The 17,937-nt window shown below is 44.7% G+C and overlaps 1 protein-coding gene across 1 annotated transcript in view; it reads left to right on the top strand.

Moving 5' to 3' along the window:
• The window catches only part of LOC114274800 (UDP-glycosyltransferase 87A1), a 32,389-nt gene extending 14,700 nt beyond the window's left edge, over positions 1–17,689 (top strand). Inside the window, exon 2 of the mRNA XM_082919992.1 lies at positions 16,563–17,689. Within this exon, the coding sequence (XP_082776118.1) occupies positions 16,563–17,449 (887 nt within the window). The 3' untranslated portion in view covers positions 17,450–17,689. The remainder of the gene's footprint in view (positions 1–16,562) is intronic.
• Positions 17,690–17,937: the final 248 nt, after the last annotated feature.

The following is a 17,937-nucleotide window of genomic DNA, read 5'->3' as shown; positions in this document are numbered from 1 at the left end:
CAAGAATTTCTTCTTCGAAAAGAAGCCTTGTCTTTTGTTGCTTTTCCATTCGATTGTTGGCTTAGCTTGCCTAGCTATGTTAGCCTCTGATATGTTGGCTTAGCTTTCCATTCGATTGTTTGCTTACTGAACAAAGGGAGATCTTGCAAGACTTTGAAAAGTCTGAAATTGAAGTGGTAGTGTGTGAACAGGGCGGATTGATAGCCGCTATTACAGCCGAGCCGGCAATTGTTGATGAAATCAAGCAAAAACAGAAAGAGGATGAGTTCCTCAGAAAGGTAATTGATGAATTTGAAGTAAGCCCAAAAGCGGAGTTCGGCGTCGAGAATGGAATGTTGAAATTTCGAAACCGAATATGTGTCCCAGATATCACGGAACTAAAGAAGAGGGTCTTAGATGAAGTCCACAGATCCGTATTTACTATGCATCCGGGTAACAATAAAATGTATCGGGATTTGAAACAAACCTATTGGTGGCCTAAAATGAAGAAAGAGATTGCAGAATATGTGTCCAAGTGCCTTCAGTGTCAGCAGGTTAAGGCTGAACATCAGAAACCAGGCGGTCTACTTCAACCTCTCCCTATTCCTGAGTGGAAGTGGGAACATGTGACTATGGATTTCGTTGTTGGCCTACCTCGGACTTCCCGAGGTATGGATTCTGTTTGGGTTGTAGTTGATAGACTGACTAAATCTGCACATTTTCTGCCTGTCAAAACTACGTTTACCGCTTATAGGTTGGCTACTATTTATGTTGATGAAATTGTCCGTTTACACGGAGTTCCAGTATCCATTGTGTCGGATAGAGATCCGAAGTTTGTATCTAGATTGTGGAAGAGTTTGCAGGAAGCTATGGGAACAGAACTAAGGTTCAGCACTGCATTCCACCCACAGACAGATGGGCAGTCAGAACGAACAATACAGACTTTGGAAGATATGCTTCGCATGTGTGCTTTGGATTTTCAGGGGAGTTGGGAAGATTACTTGCCACTTGCAGAATTTGCCTATAATAATAGCTTCCACTCCAGCATCGGTATGGCACCATACGAGGCTTTGTATGGTAGGAGGTGTAGATCACCTATTTGTTGGACAGAGGTCGGAGACAGAGCTTTGCTTGGGCCCGAAATTGTACAAGACACCTCTGAAAAGATCAAAACTATTCGGCAAAGGCTCAAAACAGCTCAAGACCGACAGAAGAGTTATGCAGATGTCCGGAGAAGACCTCTTGAGTATGAGGTCGGCGACCATGTGTTCATCCGTGTTTCTCCAATGAAAGGCCAAGTCAGGTTTGGGAAAAAGGGCAAGTTGACGCCCCGTTATATTGGGCCGTTTCAAATTTTGGAGAAACTTGGTCCAGTTGCTTATAGAGTTGCTTTGCCACCGGGATTTGAGCAAATCCACAATGTGTTTCATGTGTCAATGTTGAGGGGTTACCTCCGAGACCCGTTGCATGTGATTGATTATCACCGGATTGCTATCGATGAAAATATGGAATATGCTGAATGGCCGGAAAGAATTGTTGACCGACAAGTAAAAGAATTGAGAAACAGATCCATTCCAATGGTGAAAGTGGAATGGAAGGAACACTATGGGACAGATGCTACATGGGAAAAAGAGGAGGAAATGCGTCTACGCTATCCACATTTGTTTCCCGACGAAGGTAAATTAAGTTTGGAGGACCAAACTTCCTAAAGGGGGGAAGACTGTAATACCCCTGTTCCGTAATATGTTAATTGGTCCTTAACATAATGTGATTATGTATTTTGATATGATTTGGTGTTCTACTATGTGAAAATATGTGGTTTGAAATTTTATCTGTTCATCGTAGGAATATCTGTTTGAATAGTCTGCTTTGGAAAATTAATTGAGGGCCTTATCGGCCACGGAAACCGAAATTGATTACGCCATTGTGGTTGGCATAATTTTTAGAGCCTACGGTGAAATTTAATTGGAATTTGATTCTGGTCAATTTAAACTGATTAAATTGATAAATTAAGTACCCCATTATTTTATATTAAAATATTTGTTAGTGGGGCTTGTTGTATATTTGTATTGCACTCTCCTTTAGCCCTCTTAAAACTCAAAATCTGAGTTAGACAATTGAGAGTGAGAGAGAGGCCGGCCATGGAGAGAAAAAGGGAGAGATTTGTGTAATTTGGGCTCAAGACTTGGGAATTTGAAGATCTAGCTCAAGATTTGGCTAGAGCTTGAGTGTTGAAGCTCTTAGGTAAGTGAATTCATGGACTCTTACTTGTAATTTGTAAGTTCAAAGGTTGTTGTGATCAAGAACATGTAATGAGTTGATTTTTGTTGAGTTTGAAGTCTTAGAACTCATGCATGTAAGAAATTACTTTGAATTTGCATGTTTGAGCTTGAAACACATGATTCATGTAGAGTTTTGGTTAAAGCTCATGTTGTAATCACCATTTGTACCATCTAAGTTGAGAATGATGAGCATCTCCCACATGCATGTACAAATCATGGGAGTATAAGTCTTGAATGTTTGAATTTGAGCATGTTGATGATGGGTTTGAGATATTTTGGGACATGCATGTAATCCATGTAATTGAGCTTTCCTAATGTTGTAATCTTGCATTAGTAGCATGTTAGCATGTGTAAATGTGTAATTTGAACCATTGCATGCAAGAAATGTGGATGGAAAACCGATTTGGAGCTCAAGAACACGATCTGGGAAACCCAGATTTTTGAGGTCCGCTCGAGCGGGGTAATGGCCGCTCGAGCGGGAAAATCGTGCTCCCAGCATTTTTGCAGAGTTGGATGTCCGCTCGAGCGGGACACTCCACGCTCGAGCGTGGATTTTTGTAGACAGGCCTTCAGCTTGAGCGCTCTATCCCACGCTCGAGCTCATCTTTCGTGCAACCAGTACTTCTGCAGGCCTTAAGGGTCCGCTCGAGCTCATCTTAAAAGAACAGTTGCAAGACCTTCTTGATAAAGGGTTTATTCGGCCCAGTACTTCGCCTTGGGGCGCACCAGTGTTATTTGTAAAGAAAAAGGATGGTACCTTACGCCTGTGCATTGATTACCGGGAATTGAACAAGGTAACGATAAAGAACAAATATCCCTTACCCCGTATTGATGACTTATTTGATCAGTTGCAGGGATCACGGGTGTTTTCTAAGATTGATTTGAGATCTGGGTATCATCAGCTGAAGGTTAAAGCAGAGGATGTTGAGAAAACCGCGTTCAGAACGAGGTATGGTCATTTTGAATTTCTTGTTATGCCATTTGGAGTGACTAATGCTCCGGCAGCGTTTATGGACCTAATGAATAGAATTTTTAAAACCTACCTTGATGAGTTTGTTGTAGTCTTCATCGATGATATTTTGATTTACTCTAAAGATAAACTTGAACATGAACATCATTTGAGGATTGTTTTACAAATACTTCGGGAAAGAAAACTATTTGCTAAGTTAAAGAAATGTGAGTTTTGGTTGGATGAGGTTATTTTCTTAGGGCACGTGGTCAACAAGGAAGGAATTTCAGTGGACCCGCAGAAAATAGAAGCAATTGTGAATTGGCCTACACCAACTAATGTGACAGAAGTTCGCAGTTTCATGGGCTTAGCTGGGTACTACAGAAGATTTGTAAAGGACTTTTCGAAATTAGCTGTGCCACTTACCCAATTGACACGTAAAGGACAACCATTTGAGTGGAATAGTGAAAGAGAATCAGCCTTTCATGAATTGAAGACAAGATTGACCACTGCGCCAATTTTGACACTACCTTCAGGTACGGAAAATTTTGTGATTTTCAGTGACGCATCTTATAAGGGTTTGGGTTGTGTGTTAATGCAGAACGGAAAGGTTATTGCTTACGCCTCCCGACAGTTGAGGCCACATGAGAAGAATTATCCAACACATGACCTAGAATTGGCCGCAGTTGTTTTTGCTTTGAAAATCTGGCGGCATTATTTGTATGGGGCAAAGTGTGAAGTCTACACAGATCATAAAAGCCTAAAATACTTCTTCACGCAGAAAGAGTTGAATATGCGTCAGAGAAGATGGCTGGAATTGATAAAAGATTACGACCTAAAAATTCAGTATCACCCCGGAAAAGCTAATACAGTGGCTGATGCCTTGAGCAGGAAATCAACGGGAAGTATGGCTTGTTTGCTTACTGAACAAAGGGAGATTTTGCAAGACTTTGAGAAGTCTGAAATTGAAGTGGTAGTGTGTGAACAGGGCGGATTGATAGCCGCTATTACAGCCGAGCCGGCAATTGTTGATGAAATCAAGCAAAAACAGAAAGAGGATGAGTTCCTCAGAAAGGTAATTGATGAATTTGAAGTCAGCCCAAAAGCAGAGTTCAGCATCGAGAATGGAATGTTGAAATTTCGAAACCGAATATGTGTTCCAGTTATTCCGGAGCAAAAGAAGAGGGTCTTAGATGAAGCCCACAGATCCGTATTTGCTATGCATCCGGGTAACAATAAAATGTATCGGGATTTGAAACAAACCTATTGGTGGCCTAAAATGAAGAAAGAGATTGCAGAATATGTGTCCAAGTGCCTTCAGTGTCAGCAGGTTAAGGCTGAACATCAGAAACCAGGCGGTCTACTTCAACCTCTCCCTATTCCTGAGTGGAAGTGGGAACATGTGACTATGGATTTCGTTGTTGGCCTACCTCGGACTTCCCGAGGTATGGATTCTGTTTGGGTTGTAGTTGATAGACTGACTAAATCTGCACATTTTCTGCCTGTCAAAACTACGTTTACCGCTTATAGGTTGGCTACTATTTATGTTGATGAAATTGTCCGTTTACACGGAGTTCCAGTATCCATTGTGTCGGATAGAGATCCGAAGTTTGTATCTAGATTGTGGAAGAGTTTGCAGGAAGCTATGGGAACAGAACTAAGGTTCAGCACTGCATTCCACCCACAGACAGATGGGCAGTCAGAACGAACAATACAGACTTTGGAAGATATGCTTCGCATGTGTGCTTTGGATTTTCAGGGGAGTTGGGAAGATTACTTGCCACTTGCAGAATTTGCCTATAATAATAGCTTCCACTCCAGCATCGGTATGGCACCATACGAGGCTTTGTATGGTAGGAGGTGTAGATCACCTATTTGTTGGACAGAGGTCGGAGACAGAGCTTTGCTTGGGCCCGAAATTGTACAAGACACCTCTGAAAAGATCAAAACTATTCGGCAAAGGCTCAAAACAGCTCAAGACCGACAGAAGAGTTATGCAGATGTCCGGAGAAGACCTCTTGAGTATGAGGTCGGCGACCATGTGTTCATCCGTGTTTCTCCAATGAAAGGCCAAGTCAGGTTTGGGAAAAAGGGCAAGTTGACGCCCCGTTATATTGGGCCGTTTCAAATTTTAGAGAAACTTGGTCCAGTTGCTTATAGAGTTGCTTTGCCACCGGGATTTGAGCAAATCCACAATGTGTTTCATGTGTCAATGTTGAGGGGTTACCTCCGAGACCCGTTGCATGTGATTGATTATCACCGGATTGCTATCGATGAAAATATGGAATATGCTGAATGGCCGGAAAGAATTGTTGACCGACAAGTAAAAGAATTGAGAAACAGATCCATTCCAATGGTGAAAGTGGAATGGAAGGAACACTATGGGACAGATGCTACATGGGAAAAAGAGGAGGAAATGCGTCTACGCTATCCACATTTGTTTCCCGACGAAGGTAAATTAAGTTTGGAGGACCAAACTTCCTAAAGGGGGGAAGACTGTAATACCCCTGTTCCGTAATATGTTAATTGGTCCTTAACATAATGTGATTATGTATTTTGATATGATTTGGTGTTCTACTATGTGAAAATATGTGGTTTGAAATTTTATCTGTTCATCGTAGGAATATCTGTTTGAATAGTCTGCTTTGGAAAATTAATTGAGGGCCTTATCGGCCACGGAAACCGAAATTGATTACGCCATTGTGGTTGGCATAATTTTTAGAGCCTACGGTGAAATTTAATTGGAATTTGATTCTGGTCAATTTAAACTGATTAAATTGATAAATTAAGTACCCCATTATTTTATATTAAAATATTTGTTAGTGGGGCTTGTTGTATATTTGTATTGCACTCTCCTTTAGCCCTCTTAAAACTCAAAATCTGAGTTAGACAATTGAGAGTGAGAGAGAGGCCGGCCATGGAGAGAAAAAGGGAGAGATTTGTGTAATTTGGGCTCAAGACTTGGGAATTTGAAGATCTAGCTCAAGATTTGGCTAGAGCTTGAGTGTTGAAGCTCTTAGGTAAGTGAATTCATGGACTCTTACTTGTAATTTGTAAGTTCAAAGGTTGTTGTGATCAAGAACATGTAATGAGTTGATTTTTGTTGAGTTTGAAGTCTTAGAACTCATGCATGTAAGAAATTACTTTGAATTTGCATGTTTGAGCTTGAAACACATGATTCATGTAGAGTTTTGGTTAAAGCTCATGTTGTAATCACCATTTGTACCATCTAAGTTGAGAATGATGAGCATCTCCCACATGCATGTACAAATCATGGGAGTATAAGTCTTGAATGTTTGAATTTGAGCATGTTGATGATGGGTTTGAGATATTTTGGGACATGCATGTAATCCATGTAATTGAGCTTTCCTAATGTTGTAATCTTGCATTAGTAGCATGTTAGCATGTGTAAATGTGTAATTTGAACCATTGCATGCAAGAAATGTGGATGGAAAACCGATTTGGAGCTCAAGAACACGATCTGGGAAACCCAGATTTTTGAGGTCCGCTCGAGCGGGGTAATGGCCGCTCGAGCGGGAAAATCGTGCTCCCAGCATTTTTGCAGAGTTGGATGTCCGCTCGAGCGGGACACTCCACGCTCGAGCGTGGATTTTCGTAGACAGGCCTTCAGCTTGAGCGCTCTATCCCACGCTCGAGCTCATCTTTCGTGCAACCAGTACTTCTGCAGGCCTTAAGGGTCCGCTCGAGCGGAGAAGTTTACGCTCGAGCGGGGACCCTGTTTCCTGGAATTTTGTTCATGCATTCTGTGATTCGTTTTCCGTTCCCTTTCACTTGTAAGCACTCTTAGGCATATGTTAAGCATTGTAAATGAGTTAATGAGATAAGAACAAAGCCTAAAGAGGTATATGTGAATTAAAGAACGGATTGAACTGTTAGTGACCCTTTTGTATTCATGAAATGTGTAGGGTCAAGCTCCAGGGCGCATCCACAAGCCGATCACTGTGAGTAATATCAATATTTGAAAACTTGTCAATGTCCAATTGTTATTCCCCTATAAATATTATGAGTTGTTAATTGGGATTGTGGACAAAAGTTTGACATGAATGAATGGGCCAAAGGCCGTTTGACATGAATGAATGGGCCAAAGGCCGTTTGACATGAATGAACGGGCCAAAGGCCGTTTGACATGAATGAACGGGCCAAAGGCCATTTGACATGAATGAACGGGCCAAAGGCCGTTTGACATGAATGAATGGGCCAAAGGCCGTTTGACATGAATGAATGGGCCAAAGGCCGTTTGACATGAATGAATGGGCCAAAGGCCGTTTGACATGAATGAATGGGCCAAAGGCCGTTTGACATGAATGAACGGGCCAAAGGCCGTTTGACATGAATGAATGGGCCAAAGGCCGTTTGACATGAATGAATGGGCCAAAGGCCGTTTGACATGAATGAATGGGCCGAAGGCTGTTTGATAAGAATGAATGGGCCGAAGGCCGTTTTGATAAGAATGAATGGGCCGAAGGCCGTTTTGATAAGAATGAATGGGCCGAAGGCCGTTTCGACATGAATGAATGGGCCGAAGGCCGTTTTGACATGAATGGAAATCTGAATGGGCCAAAGGCCAGAATGTTTGGAACTACAGTTACTTGACTTGCATTTCGTATAGTTATATATATATATTTTGTTGTTAAACAGAAGTATGAATTGGGCCCAAGGCCGTTTGGAGCATGTTGTTCTACATATTGTTATGTAACTGTTATATTTGATATTATTCACTGGGCTATCGCTCACGCTCATTCATGTATTTGTAGGTGAGCCAAGGGAAGTCCAAACCCAGCCCCAGTGAAGTCTGCTAGAAACAACAGGAGTTTTGGGAGAGTCAGCCTTGTGCCTCGCGCATGAGACCATCCTTGCCCTTTCACTATGTACCTATGTTTTGTCTTGTTGGCAAGGACCTAGTGCATGTCTGTACATAGTCTGTTATAGGTTGACTCGTTTTGGACGATCCTGTCTGTAATGAATTTTGTGAAACCGTACTTTTGATGTGAGTTATTAACGTATCTGAGTATGGTTTGTTTGATGTGCATATAAGCACGGCTCTATGGACAAAGTTTTTAATTTTGCTTCCGTTTGGCCCCCATTAACTCTGTTAAAATACGTTCCCGACAGTTTGAGGCCGTAGGTAATCTCACGATTACTGGCCGGTTACGTCCTTAACCCACGGGGGCGGGTTCGGGTCGTGACAGAGTGGTAATTAAAAACTTTGTCCATAGAGCCGTGCTTATATGCACATCAAACAAACCATACTCAGATACGTTAATAACTCACATCAAAAGTACGGTTTCACAAAATTCATTACAGACAGGATCGTCCAAAACGAGTCAACCTATAACAGACTATGTACAGACATGCACTAGGTCCTTGCCAACAAGACAAAACATAGGTACATAGTGAAAGGGCAAGGATGGTCTCATGCGCGAGGCACAAGGCTGACTCTCCCAAAACTCCTGTTGTTTCTAGCAGACTTCACTGGGGCTGGGTTTGGACTTCCCTTGGCTCACCTACAAATACATGAATGAGCGTGAGCGATAGCCCAGTGAATAATATCAAATATAACAGTTACATAACAATATGTAGAACAACATGCTCCAAACGGCCTTGGGCCCAATTCATACTTCTGTTTAACAACAAAATATATATATATAACTATACGAAATGCAAGTCAAGTAACTGTAGTTCCAAACATTCTGGCCTTTGGCCCATTCAGATTTCCATTCATGTCAAAACGGCCTTCGGCCCATTCATTCATGTCGAAACGGCCTTCGGCCCATTCATTCTTATCAAAACGGCCTTCGGCCCATTCATTCTTATCAAAACGGCCTTCGGCCCATTCATTCTTATCAAACAGCCTTCGGCCCATTCATTCATGTCAAACGGCCTTTGGCCCATTCATTCATGTCAAACGGCCTTTGGCCCATTCATTCATGTCAAACGGCCTTTGGCCCGTTCATTCATGTCAAACGGCCTTTGGCCCATTCATTCTTGTCAAACGGCCTTTGGCCCATTCATTCATGTCAAACGGCCTTTGGCCCATTCATTCATGTCAAACGGCCTTTGGCCCATTCATTCATGTCAAATGGCCTTTGGCCCATTCATTCATGTCAAACGGCCTTTGGCCCGTTCATTCATGTCAAACGGCCTTTGGCCCATTCATTCATGTCAAACGGCCTTTGGCCCATTCATTCATGTCAAACTTTTGTCCACAATCCCAATTAACAACTCATAATATTTATAGGGGAATAACAATTGGACATTGACAAGTTTTCAAATATTGATATTACTCACAGTGATCGGCTTGTGGATGCGCCCTGGAGCTTGACCCTACACATTTCATGAATACAAAAGGGTCACTAACAGTTCAATCCGTTCTTTAATTCACATATACCTCTTTAGGCTTTGTTCTTATCTCATTAACTCATTTACAATGCTTAACATATGCCTAAGAGTGCTTACAAGTGAAAGGGAACGGAAAACGAATCACAGAATGCATGAACAAAATTCCAGGAAACAGGGTCCCCGCTCGAGCGTAAACTTCTCCGCTCGAGCGGACCCTTAAGGCCTGCAGAAGTACTGGTTGCACGAAAGATGAGCTCGAGCGTGGGATAGAGCGCTCAAGCTGAAGGCCTGTCTACGAAAATCCACGCTCGAGCGTGGAGTGTCCCGCTCGAGCGGACATCCAACTCTGCAAAAATGCTGGGAGCACGATTTTCCCGCTCGAGCGGCCATTACCCCGCTCGAGCGGACCTCAAAAATCTGGGTTTCCCAGATCGTGTTCTTGAGCTCCAAATCGGTTTTCCATCCACATTTCTTGCATGCAATGGTTCAAATTACACATTTACACATGCTAACATGCTACTAATGCAAGATTACAACATTAGGAAAGCTCAATTACATGGATTACATGCATGTCCCAAAATATCTCAAACCCATCATCAACATGCTCAAATTCAAACATTCAAGACTTATACTCCCATGATTTGTACATGCATGTGGGAGATGCTCATCATTCTCAACTTAGATGGTACAAATGGTGATTACAACATGAGCTTTAACCAAAACTCTACATGAATCATGTGTTTCAAGCTCAAACATGCAAATTCAAAGTAATTTCTTACATGCATGAGTTCTAAGACTTCAAACTCAACAAAAATCAACTCATTACATGTTCTTGATCACAAACAACCTTTGAACTTACAAATTACAAGTAAGAGTCCATGAATTCACTTACCTAAGAGCTTCAACACTCAAGCTCTAGCCAAATCTTGAGCTAGATCTTCAAATTCCCAAGTCTTGAGCCCAAATTACACAAATCTCTCCCTTTTTCTCTCCATGGCCGGCCTCTCTCTCACTCTCAATTGTCTAACTCAGATTTTGAGTTTTAAGAGGGCTAAAGGAGAGTGCAATACAAATATACAACAAGCCCCACTAACAAATATTTTAATATAAAATAATGGGGTACTTAATTTATCAATTTAATCAGTTTAAATTGACCAGAATCAAATTCCAATTAAATTTCACCGTAGGCTCTAAAAATTATGCCAACCACAATGGCGTAATCAATTTCGGTTTCCGTGGCCGATAAGGCCCTCAATTAATTTTCCAAAGCAGACTATTCAAACAGATATTCCTACGATGAACAGATAAAATTTCAAACCACATATTTTCACATAGTAGAACACCAAATCATATCAAAATACATAATCACATTATGTTAAGGACCAATTAACATATTACGGAACAGGGGTATTACATTCACTGTAGGGGATCTTGTCCTGAGAGAAGCAACCCTTGCTACCAGAAATCCGATCGAGGGTAAATTAGCAGCCAAACGGGAGGGACCGTACATTGTGAAAGCTCGCCCCCGACCAGTCACCTACCAACTTCAGGACATGGAAGGCCGGGACCTCCCCCACCCATGGAACGCCGAACACCTTAAACGTTACTTTCAATAAAGCTCCTATTTTTGTATTGCTCAGTCACTATATTTTCTTTTCGGGAAACTCACACATTCTTGATATTCCCCCACGCAATGTAACTTCTTGATTATATATCTCAGCTATCTATATGTTGTCTCAGTAACATTCTTATTTGCAGCATTAAAAGCCTCCGTACTAAAAGCCTCAGCCAGACTGAGCACTCAAAGCCTCAGCCAGACTGAGCACTAAGAGCCTCAGCTAGACTGAGCACTAAAAGCCTCAGCCAGACTGAGCACTAAGAGCTTCAGCCAGACCGAGCACTCAAAGCCTCAGCCAGACTGAGCACTAAGAGCCTCAGCCGGACTGAGCACTACAAGCCTCAGCCATACTGAGCACTAAATGCCTCAGCCAGACTGAGCACTAAATGCCTCAGCCAGACTGAGCAAGAGCCGCCTCGGGCAGTTCGACCGTTAACACACTCAGCCAGACCGAGCGCTGAAGACCCCATCCAGACTGAGCATGAAGCACTCGGCCGGGCCTAACATATTGGGCTCGGTCAAAACCACCCCTGCAAAACTTCACACGTGTGGAATTAATAGTCACACTTAGTCACAATTCCAGGTCCAAGTCTTCATAACACTCTTTATTTAGTCAAATTCCAAAGACGTTCTTATCACTTTTAAAAAAAAAAAAAAAAACAAAACAAAACAAAAATTTCACAAGCATATCATTTTTAGTCTCACTTTGCTTTGTGGCGTTCTCAACTTTAGTTTGCATTCAGTCTTTATTACAAGTTTAAATTTCACTCTTATAAACCAGGAGTTCTATGCACACTACGCCCACGCTCCATTCATCTCAGACACACAAATAGAAACAATCAAATGACAATCAAACGAAATTTTATTCATTCACAACTTTGTGTAAAAGTTCATTACAGCAGTTCATATACAAATATTCATTACAAAAAATAAATAAATAAATAAAATAAAAATAAAATAAAAATAAAAACAAACAAAAACAACAAACCAACAAACTATCTTTTTCTCCTGCCGCCCCAGTTGCTCCTCCTCACTGGAGAGGAGGTCTTCTTCTTCAATGCCTTCATCCAGGGGGGTTTGTGCCACATCATCTTCACCGATTGTTACACTACTAAGGTCTAAGTCTGGAAACAGATCTTCAGCTCTATGTTTGAACATCTTCCAGCCACTGTCCCAGTACTCAGCCATTTCGTGCTTATAAAAGTCCGACTGCTGGAAGCTCTCAATAACTTCTGCTTCAGTTCTGCCTCTAGCAGTCGTCCTCGATGGGCCCGCCCCCTTAGATTCCTGCCTAGCCAGGCTACTTGCAACCGCGGCATCAACCGCCGTCTGAAATTCGGCCGACCCTTTGAATTGCTCCACCGCTGCGACGCACAGATCGGGATAAGCCGTCCTTTCAGAGGCCGCCTTTACCTTTTCTTCGTCCAGCTCTTTCTGCAGGGCCGACCTCTCTGACGCAGCCTTTGCCCGTTCTGCCTCCAACTCCTTCCGCAGGCTCTCCTTCTCCGCCGTCGCCTGTACTCTCTCTACTTCCAACTCCTTCTGAAGCCTCTCTTTCTCCTTCACTGTCTTGGCGCGCTCTCCCTCCAACTCCTTCTGGAGATCGCCCACCTTGCCATCGGCCTCATCTTTTTGCCTGACCAGCTCTTCGTTACTACTCATGGCCTCTTCATGTCGCTCGACCGCGACAGCGCAAGCTCTTTGGGCCTCCTCCACCTTCTTCTGCTCGCCAGCAAGCTGGAACTCGAGCGACACAACCTGGCGGCGTGTGTCCTCCAGCTCCGCCTTAACCGTTTGCAACTCAGTGTGGGCACTCTCCCAACTTGCACTCTTCTCCTTTAACTTTGCAAGCTGGGCCTTGGCCTCATCTGCCTTGAGTTTGGCAGCCCCCGCCTTCCTCAACAGGGCCCCTGCTAAGGTGGTTACCTCCATTTGAGAGGAGTATAACCCCCTTAGCAGCTTAGCCTCGTTGAATCTGGAGGCCGAGCACAGGGTTGCCTCTTCTACAATCCCTACAAGGTGATCTGCCCCTGCTCTGGCTGGGCCTTCCTCTCCCTCCAGCCGCCCTGCCACCGCACGAGCATGGTAGATCGCCGTGGTCCCACCGACTCCTCCTTCTTGAGGTACAAGACCCCCCTAGGGCTGTCCCTCCCTCCTTGGCCCAGGGCCAACAGCCTCACCCTCCACTTGCCTTTCGGGGACGACCTTGGTGACCTCTAAGGCAACATCCACCACTTCTGGGCCACCTACCCTTCCTGGGGCCCCCTCCACTTCTCCCCCTTCAGACCCCACGACCGCACTGGTTTCTTTCACACTCTTCTCCCTCCTTCTCTTCTGGGCAGGCACTTCCTCACTCTGACTCACTCTCTTCTTCTTCTTTTCCACGCCCAATGCCTCCATCTCCTTCAACGACCTCTCCTTCAAAGGGTCTGTTGGGGGCGGCAGCGGCACAAAATCGCCCAAGTTTTTCTCTCCCAACGGTTTGGGGCGAGGTCAAATCCGCTCCCTCGTAACAGGTTTGGGTGGCCGGTCGGCCTAGGACTCTTTGAATTGTTGGGCTTTGGTAAGAATGGCTTAATCCTCTGCCTCCTGCACCCTTCTCCTCGCCTCCAACTCCGCTCGGTCGAGATCCCCACTACTTGGCTTTGGCCCCAACCCCGCCTCAAACAATGTCGACGGCTGAACGAGCTCGTCACATTTGGCCTTTTCTCTCTCCCTCCACTCCTTCACCCTCCTCACCCTCCCCTCCGCTGCTGCCCCCAGTTTCAACTCCACGGACCTGATAGGCGCTTTCCACACGGTGCGCACTCCAAGCCGCCCATTGGCAGACACATAAAACCATCGCGGCCGCCACCCCTTGATTGACGACGGCAGACCCGCCACCAACCCCTTCCCCATTGCAGCCTGCAGGGTGACCCACGTCTCCTGCTGCCCCGACGCCTTATAACACGCAAAGAATTCGTCGGCTGTCATGGCCTCCCCTCCATTTGCCTTCGGCCACGCACTGGCACAGGCCAGCAGGATCTTCCATGCGTTAGGCATTAGCTGTCCCGGTGCTACCTCCAGACGGTTAAGCACATCCACCACCACTTGCGGCAGTGGTAACCTCAGTCCACCCTTCAGAGCTTCCTCATAAAGGGAAAACTCCCCTGGCCTGGCATCAGACGGCTTTTCCGTTGCTGTCGGTAGCAACAACTCCACATCCCCGGGGATCTGGTATTTTTTGCGGATAGCCTCCAACTCCGCCTCAGTAATCGTGGATTTGTCAGCCTTCGTGTGCCAATGATTTGGTTCCACCTGGCTGATTGGTTTTGGCGTCGCTATTATGGTGGAACCGTGGGATCGTACCACCGGCTCCCCCACCCTCTCTGTCCTATACTGCTCCGCTAGCTCCACAGCATTGTCATCGCCAAGCGGGTCCACCCTGACAATCGCACTCCCTTCTCCGGCCATTTCTGTGGTATGTCTGCGAATCGCTTCGGCGGCAAGAACAAGGAAATTGAAAAAGTGTTGCAAAGGTGTATTGTGAGCAACAAAGGAATTCACACTTGGAATATTTTGATTTTTCGTACACAGGTAGGTGAATCGAATAATACCAAAAGCCCACGGTTTGCCCGTATTTCAAGGGTCCCAATTAATTTTCGCCAGTTTGAAAACTTTTCAAAATCATCCGCCAAAACCGTCTCTTCAACAACCATAATGACTTACCGTTTCATTTCTGATCCAACGCCTAATCTTCCCCCTCTTCGGGATGTGGCCACGTGTACGTCCACGATCCACTGTCCCCCACGCCCCTCCACCTCACCCTCCCCACGGTCGGCCCTCCCCGCGGTCAGCCTTCCCACTCGGCCAACACCGCGGTCGGCCCTCCCCTCGGTTAGCCCTCCGATCGGCCCTCCTCGCGGTCGGCCTCCCAGTCGGTCCACATCGCGGTCGGCCTTCCCCGCGGTCAGCCTTCCTGCTCGGTCAACACCGCGGTCGGCCCTCCCCTCGGTCAGCACTCCGGTCGGCCCTCCTCGCAGTCGGCCTCCCAGTCGGTCCACATCGTGGTCGGCCTTCCCCGCGGTCAGCCTTCCCGCTCGGTCAACACCGCGGTCAGCCCTCCCCTCGGTCGGCCCTCCTCGCGGTCGGCCTCCCAGTCTGTCCACATCGCGGTCGGCCTTCCCCGGGGTCAGCCTTCCCGCTCGGCCAACATCGCGGTCGGCCCTCCCCTCGGTCAGCCATCCAGTCGGCCCTCCTCGCAGTCGGCCTCCCAGTCGGTCTACATCGCGGTTGGCCCTCATCGCGGTCAGCCCCCCCTTCTTCCCGGTCGACCTCCATCCTGCCAATCCCTAACACACTCATCTATGTCACTCATAATCCCTTCATTGGACTAAAGCTGCACTCAGGATTGGGGGACTACTGATGTGTACAAGCCCATAAAGGCCATGAACCACCCACGGCCCATCACTCGAAGCACAGTGATGTGTATGAGCCCATAAAGGCCATGAACCACCCATGGCCCATCACTTGAAGCACAGTGCATAACCCAGCTGACGAGGTTCAGGACAGCTGGAGTCCAACATGACACAAAGAGCCAATGACATTCAGACACACGGCAAGAGAAGGATGAACCACATCAGCAGACAAAGATCTGTAAAGTTATTGACACCGCACATCACCATTAATGTAGCCCATCACAGCATTTATTACGACAACACCTCTCCGTCGGAACAGGACCCCCTTACTCTGAGCAAGGCGAGCTACAGCATAGGCTTTCGGCAAGGAGAGCAGGTCGGAAGGGACAACGAAATGATTGCCAAAAGATATAAGCAAACGTTGTAGACAAGGAAAAAGGTTAAGTTCTCTATCTCAAATCCTCTCCCATATACTCTGCTTCTCTTCCTAACTTGTTCGTCGGAGAGTTCGCTGGGGGACTATCCCGTTCCCCGTTGAACTTGTTTGCAGGATATCCGGTGGGCTCGATCTTCTGGACTTGGCCTTGGGGAGCTTGGACCAGTCTGATCCATCCACTGGGACGAACGGTATCAACATTCTTAAAGTTAATTTTTATTCAAAATTAGATAAAAAAATGCCACATTGGCTTGGGTTTAAGTTTGTATTAGATACATAAGTTAAATATAATAATATATTTCATGTCATGTGACTAATGTAACATTTTTTGTTTAATTTTGGACAAAAATTAACTTTAAGAGTAAATTGAGAAAAAAACCTGAAATATAAAGAGTTAAAATTGAAAAAAAAAATTTACAGGCCAAAGCGAAAACATGATAAAACATAAAAGGGGCAAATGTATTTATCCTAATTATTCCTAGTTTATTAGATTATGTATGAAAAGCTTGACTTATGTCTCCACTTTGTGTGCATGTGATAGAACGCGGGAATGAGGTAGTTAACTACATACCCGGAATTCCACCAACATGTATAGCAGATCTTCCTACAATTTTCTACGGTGCTCTACGTAATGTTCTACATCTGGCCCTCGAAGCCATTTCAATGGTGCCAAATGCACAATATTTTCTACTCACTTCCATCTACGAGCTTGAATCCCACACCATTGACACTCTAAAGCAAACAATTCCTATCCCCATATACTCCATCGGTCCAGCAATACCTTACTTCAAACTAGGAGACAATGAGAATCTCTCTAACAATTTCTACATGCAATGGCTAGATTCTCAACCCAAAGCCTCGGTCTTGTACATATCACAAGGTAGTTTCCTTTCTGTTTTGGCACCCCAAATGGATGAAATCATTGCTGGGGTGCATGACAGCGGCATTAGGATATTTTGGGTGGCGCGTGATGAAGCTTCTCGGATTAAAGAGGCTGGATGTGGCGACAACGGGTTGGTGGTGTCGTGGTGTGACCAATTGAATGTGTTGTGCTATCCTTCGGTAGGCGGGTTTTGGTCACACTGCGGGTGGAATTCCATCAAGGAAGGTATTTTTGCTGGCCTTCTGTTTCTTACTTATCCAATATTTTTGGACCAAGTACCAAATTCCAAGACCGTTGTGGAGGATTGGAAGATTGGGTGGAAGGTGAGGAGAGGAATGGGTGATGAAATGCATTTGGTAATGAGAGAAGAAATTGCTAGACTTGTTCAGAGGTTTATAGATTCAGAGACTGATGAAGGGAAAGAAATGAGAAGAAGAGCAGCAGAACTCAAGGAGACTTGCCGACAAGCCACTTCGGTAGGTGGGTCTGCTGAAACTAACATTGATGCTTTCATTAAGGACATTTCACAATCCCATGATCATTAGATTAAATTATGTATTTTGTTCTCATTGATTAGATTGTTGTTTGAAGATTGTCATAGCGTTTGCAATAAATTTCATGAGAAGTGCAAGTTCAAACTGAGATTAAACTGTTGACCAAATGTTATTTAAATCTGGCAAATAGGCTACGTGTTTTGCAACATTTTGATTAGTGTATGATGCTTTATTCTAAGTGTAATTCAAGGGGTCACAAAACTTTCATGATTATTTTCATGAAAGGTTTTTCATGATACCTAACATTATTGTTGATTGATATGCCATAAACATAATTCATGATGAGACCCTGGAAATTTCGCCTTAATAGCACTTGAAATTACTTTAGATTGGTCCGTGAATGTACTTACTGGTTTCTTTCCTCCCATCGCCTCCAAAAAAGTAGTAAACAACCATACCACCGCATCACCATGATTGTTGATGCCCACAATTGGTGCACTTGACACGTTGGGGTGTTTTGAAAAGATGATTAAAAGTTG

This window comes from Camellia sinensis, chromosome 3 (assembly GCF_055761805.1).
Source record: "Camellia sinensis isolate YWXY chromosome 3, ASM5576180v1, whole genome shotgun sequence".
Classification (NCBI taxonomy): Eukaryota; Viridiplantae; Streptophyta; class Magnoliopsida; order Ericales; family Theaceae; genus Camellia; species Camellia sinensis.
The sequence above is the reverse complement of the archived record's forward strand: the minus strand, read 5'-3'. Positions and strand labels throughout refer to the sequence as shown.